General features: G+C 26.8%; 1 protein-coding gene across 1 annotated transcript; it reads right to left on the reverse strand.

Moving 5' to 3' along the window:
• Positions 1-345: 345 nt before the first annotated feature.
• Positions 346-6359, reverse strand: LOC127247734 (GDSL esterase/lipase At4g26790-like). Its single transcript, XM_051269715.1, has 3 exons — positions 5901-6359; positions 2677-3175; positions 346-677 (listed from the first exon to the last, which is right to left on the reverse strand). Exons 1-3 carry the CDS (start codon positions 6279-6281, stop codon positions 484-486), a joined length of 1074 nt encoding a protein of 357 aa, XP_051125672.1. The 5' UTR covers positions 6282-6359; the 3' UTR covers positions 346-483.
• Between the last annotated feature and the right edge of the window lie 329 nt (positions 6360-6688).

Raw genomic sequence — 6688 nt, forward strand, 5'->3', positions numbered from 1 at the left:
TATTAAATAGATAAGGATGATCATTAATCAAAATTTAAAAATTATAATTGTATTAACAAAACTTAAATTCCATTGTTTATTATTATTATTATTATTATTATTATTATTATTATTATTATTATTATTATTAACCACTTCACATGTGTATTTCTCAATAAGGAGGTGAATAATAATTGTGTTTGGTTAGTAGGATTGTTTTAGAATTTTCATTGTTTATAAAAAAAAAAAGGGAGAAAATTTATTTTTAATTTTTATATTATACTAAAATTAAATATAATATCATTTTCTCAATTCAAAATATTTATATTTAAAACAAATCGAAAATCCAAACCGTCAGCATCTTGCAAAAAATAAGCTTCAATAGTAGCATAATAATTAACTTAATTACTCATTCATTATGTCATTGCTAGATAAATACGTTGCAATTACTTGACGTTACAAAGTTATTAAGTAATAATAAGGGCGAATATATATATATATATTTCATAAAATTTGATGCAAACTATGCTTCATCAAGTGATCCGCAATGATCTCACTTGTTTTTTGCGTCGGATGAAAAGAATCCCAAAACACGTATTTGCCCGCATCCGCGCAAGTAAATGGGCTCATTTGATCACATAAGTATCCCATTTCATACATACCCGTAGCGCAACAAGCAACCGATACCACTTCAAAACCTGTCGATTTTTCAAAACATTTAATCTCAGTTATATATATGCATATTGCATGACAAAAATACCTCAAAGATAGATCTAAACAAAATCGAAATACATAGTTGAACTTAATTCTCTCTAGGTGGTGGTTATTATGCTGAATTTTAAAATTTAGTACTGTGTTGAAAGCTCATTGTGTGCTAACAAACAACATATTATTATATTAACATAATATAATACAATCTATGAAGTAAGAACACATAATACAGTTTTCTACACTATGCTTAACAATCGATTTTAGCACATAATATATTTATCATATATCTTTATTTCACACCGCATGTGCTGTGTGAAATAAAAATATGTGCTATATCTATATTTTAATTTTACTATTTGATAACCATCTCAATCTCTCTAGCTCGCTACTAATATTTACTCTAACAAACTAATATATACTTTCAATTGATTATCGCCGCATTGACTCGAAAAATGTATGATAGAAATTAAATTTTTCTACCTAACTGGTTGGATTAGAATTGTTAGTTGACTATATAATAATTAATAACAAGTGTTTCTTTAAAATTAAAATTTTTAAGTAAGATAATCACTTAACAAAAACTATAGAAACATACCTATAGATATTAGCATGATGAGATCCTCAATCTAAAATCTTATTCTGTCTCTCCGATCTCACATACCAAATATATATATATATAGTGACGAAATTAGCATCTAAATTCCCGGGGGTAAAATGTTATAATTTATTTAATATTTAGCTAACAAATTTAAATAAATAATAATGAAAGAATTATATATGAATTTAGATAGTTTTGAGGAGACAAATTATATATAAATACATAAAATTTAATATTTTTAATACTAAAAAATTTATAAAAAATTTGGCTTGGGGATCAATTGAGCCTCCAAACCCTAGTGTAATTTCGTCTCTGTATATATACACATAGAGATACATTGTGTGTATGTATGGCATTAGCAGAGTAAGTAGTAGGGAGGAGACAATGGAGCCAACTGTAGTTTATGTCTTTTGTACAAAATGTTTTTATTAATTATTAATTTATTTATCTTAAATTAGGTTGACTGTCAAAATTATAGTATCACTTTTTTTTTAAGTACTCTCGACTAAACATATGCATATCATATTTATAATAAGATATTTTATTCATTTATAATTTTATAATTTATTATTTAAAAAAATAATTATACATTAAGTTACTTTTTACCACCATTTTCTATTTTATTTTATTTTATTTTATCAACTAGTTCCTTAATAAATCTTATATAATACTTTTACTTTTTATCAACTTCTTATTATATATATATATATATTTATAATATTTCTATTTTATTTTTTACATATCTAATTTTATATTAAAATGTCATTATTTCTATTTATTTATTTATTTTTTAATAGGTGGACAAAGTGATGTAGTTTTAGTATAAGGATCTCTTTAGAAACTTACATTGACATACCTCACAACAAAATTCCAAAAATACAAAAAAAAAGTTATAAACCATATTTTTTTTAAATTATACTATTTTTTCAATAAAAATTTTCTTTAATTCATGTAAAACACTTGTAATGTTTATCGCTTATTGTCCAAAATTATCATTTTTATTTTATAGTTTGCTCGGATAGGATCAAATACTTATTGTTGTAATTCAGCACTTGTGCTTATGAGTAATTAAATTATACAATTACACGATATAATTAATGATTAATTATGTAAAAAAATGACATGATTAATGATTGAATCAAAACATCAGCACATGTGTTGAATTTTTTAATTAAGCAATCATCTCCTAATTTGTTTGTATCGCACTTTTATGGTAAAAATGTCGAATATTTGTAATTTTGATGTTAGTCGCTCTGTGTCGTCTTAATTGTCCATTAAGCAAACACGAGCAATTAAAATCAAAATCATAAGAATTTAAAATTTATAAAATCAAAATAAATAAATAAATAAATAAATATATAGGAAATCAAGAACATCGAAAAACTTACCAAAGTGAGAAGGGTTCCTCAAGATTTGCACGAAAACCTCATAAGGATTTGAGAACACGACGCGAATACCACTCAACTCCGAGTTCATTCTCTTAACCAAACCTCTCAATTTCCCGTTGAAGCGCAATGCCACGGCATTGTACTCCTCCATGCATCCATTCCCGTTCCCATTGACATAATTTCTTGTTCTCTCCAACGGTAGACACCCCATCGGAGGGAGGCCCGTTAAAGACATCTTTCGAGCCCCCAAACTATACAATTCTCTTAAAAAATTCTCCGCCAACCCGAGAAGGTAGTCTTGGAATTGATCAATTGTTCTATATCTTGAGCGCGTGCTCGGGAGACTATAATAGTTCTCTAGAAAGTCGTTTGTTCCTAAGCTAATCAAATAGAGCGCCTCCGATATTATTTTCTTCGCTTCTAATTCGCCCGCATGGGCTTTTAGTTTGTTTTGATAGTCCTTGTACAACTCGATCTCTTTCCATATCGGTAGCACGTTCTGTAAAAATGTAGGTTAAAGACTTTTGTTTTGAAATAGCTTTATTTACACACCAACTTTCAATTATATGATACTATTTATTTTTGAAAAAAAATATCACATCAAATATTAGTATTTTTTTATTTTTTTGAAACTTTTATAACTCCAAAAGTCTCTGGTTAGACATGTCTATACAGTGCCTTTAAATTGAAAAATTTTACCGGAGAAATAATTTTTGTTATGATATTTATAAAAAAAAATATACTTCCTTCGTCCGGGTCTAAGGATCTCATTTATTTTTTGCGTCATTATATTTAGCATTAAAAATATTCTTATATTTGTATAATATTTTACATAAATATCATTATAATAGTATTATAAGGCACTAATAGAAGTATTTTTCTCATTTTTCGTTAATTTGTACTACATTTTTATACAATAATTAATATTCAAAGATTAACACGTAAAAACTAAATAAGACCTTTAAATCGGACGAAGGTAATATTATTTTTATATAGGAAATATTTTAGGATAAATTATATAATGCAGAAAGAAAATCGAAAAGACAACCCTACTCCCCTGTAAATTGTTTTAGAAGAGTATATAAAGTACAATACAGAAACGTCTTATTTCCTATACTAATAATTAACACATATATAATTAAATGTAATATATATGTCACAATGAATGAATATACATAAACCCTAAATCCAACGGCTATAAATGATCATGTGAAATCCAACGGCCCTCACTTCATCAGACAAACATTAACTATGATCATTAATTTCGCACACACAAATGTAGGTAAACTATTATTAAGGCCGTGTTTATTTGACTCAAATGCCCTTCCCAAAATTAGCCCATTATTGCAAGTTCCTTTGTTCATAGATACACTATGTTAATTACTCGTCCGTTGTCCAATTGTCTACTCATTTGATCAGACACGGATTTTAAGAAAAACATATAAAAATAAAAATTTTTACTTTTTTGGTAAAAAAAAATGATATTTTTTTACTAAAAAAAATATCATAAATTTGGATGACAACCAAAAAAGGAAAGTGAAAATAAATTTGGATGACAACAAAAAAAGAAAAATGAGAATAGATTTAAATGACGGAGGGAGTATTATATTAAATATATAATATTTTTCTATAATTCTATTCTTCTTAGAATTTTATCAAAAGGGCCAAAGACATATTTCATGTATTATGATTTATTTGATTTTTATTTGAGTTCTTTATTTTAAATTTGCTTTAAATAATAATTTGACCTGATGTTTGTGCGGGGTTTGGATTTTGAGTTGAAATTGAAATAGTAAAATTTTTGAATTAGAATAATTGTATAATGTGATATAAATGAGTGTTGATATGATATTTTGAATGTAAAATTGATTCGTACTATAATATAAAAAATAAAAATGGTTATTTGATTTGATATTTTTAAAAGAAAAAAATTTGATAAATAATAAATTTTAGAGAAAATTAAGCAAACACACAAGTTGTGTTTGTTTGTGGGTTTGGGTTTGGGTTTGGATTTGAATTTGAGTTTTTTGCTTGGACTTTTTAACAGTAAAAAAATTTAATTTGAATAGTTGTTTAATGAGATATAAATAAAAAAAAATAATTAAATTTGTAAGTATAATATAGAAAGGGAAAAATAATTATTTTATTTATACTTTTTAAGGAAAATAATAATTTGAATAGTCAAAATCCATGGTAATTTAGCTAGGGTTTGTTTTTGCTATCTCCTTAATATGTGATGTCATTTGTAGCCCTTCTTAAATAATATTGATAATAATAATAAATTAAAATAATTATTTTAAAGATTATGTACTACAAAAGTATAATAGTTTGTTCAAGTGTTTTGCAGCATTTTGATTTTGATATTTTTAAAAATATATTACATTAATTATAAATCTCGGTTTTTCTTCTTCTTCTTCTCTCTTTTTTTTTTTCTTTTTTTTTTTTAAATATTGCATTTACATTGATATTAGAAATAAAAATAAAAATAATCACATATATATTATATTCCAAGATTCTTTTACATTTTTTCTTTATTTATAAATAATTTTTTAATTTATATTCTTAATGCAATTTATAAAAACATTATAAACAAACCACATCCTATAAAAATTAAATTATACCACTTAAAAACTGCAAATAATAATAATAATAATAACAATAATAATAAAATACACAAATCATGCAAACATTCCAGGACAGAAGAAGTATTTTTGTAAATGGATATTTTGTCTATAACTTTATTACACTGCAGTAAGTACAATTTGATGGTTAGAATATTACATACTAAAATAAGAGAGGGGCTTTTTTTTTTTTTTTAAATATATTTTTTAGATTAAATAATTGAATCCAAGTATTGTTACTTTTCCGTCATTTATCTATTTATTTATTTACATTTTTTTTTACAAAATTTTAAGAATATTAATATTATATTAGAATGTGGTATAAATAAAAGAAAATAAATTAAAATAATATTATTAATAATGTGTGATATAACAGTAATAATGTGTATATATATTATAAATTATAAGAATATTTTTAATATTAATAAAAAATACAATTACTAAAAAAAAATAATTTATTATGCACAAACTAAAATAAATAAATAAATAATCATTAAAAAGAAGGAAAGAGTATTATTTTTAAAGAAAATTAGATTAATGAAAAAATAAAAAATAAAGTGAACGCCAAGGTGTATGTATGTATATATGATGTACGGTACTTACGAGGACATTAGAGGTAGCGTTATCAAAACCGGTGCCGGCAGAAGCGAAGCATACGCCGGCGGCGAAGTCTGTGATTCCGTACATCGGGTCCAGGTACGCCGGCACGAAGGGCCGCAGCCCCACCGCCTCCGATATAAAGTCCGGCGGTATCCGCCCGTTCGAGAACCGCCCGGTCGGCCGGCCGCCGAAGAAGTCGCGCCCGTACGGCCGGAAGTTGCTCTTCAGTACCGTCGATATCTGGTTGTTGTTCCCGGCGTCCACTGACGAGTCTCCAAATACTATCACCGCCGGGACCCTCGCCGCCGCGGCGCCATCGCCTGCAACGGCGGACAGAAAAAGAAGTAGAAAAGCAGCGGTGGGCGGTGAGGCGTGGGGAGACATGTATGTTTCTCCTTGTGAGGGCTGAAATGGGCGCGGAGGGGAAAACCTTGGTTGGCTGCTTGGGTGGGTGGGTAGGTAGGTAGGTGGGGTCATTAAATAGCGCTATATATACACACACACGTATATATATATATATATATGTATAAATTGGGACTGCAATTTTCGCTACGTTAAATATTATTAGTAGTAAAATTTTTTTACTATCTAATTTGTTTGAGTTTGAACCTATAACTCGGTCACGAGGTATTCTCACATTACTATACGATTCTTATTAAGACTATTTATGTTGTTTTTTTACTTTTTCTATCTCAAATGTACGCTTTAATATTTTGTAATGAATTAAAAAATAATACTCTTTTCGTCTCATATATAGAGTAACATTTGTTTTTTCACATAGATTTTTTAAT

This window comes from Andrographis paniculata, unplaced genomic scaffold, assembly GCF_009805555.1.
Source record: "Andrographis paniculata isolate CXL003 unplaced genomic scaffold, ASM980555v1 Contig32END, whole genome shotgun sequence".
In the NCBI taxonomy this organism is placed as follows: domain Eukaryota; kingdom Viridiplantae; phylum Streptophyta; class Magnoliopsida; order Lamiales; family Acanthaceae; genus Andrographis; species Andrographis paniculata.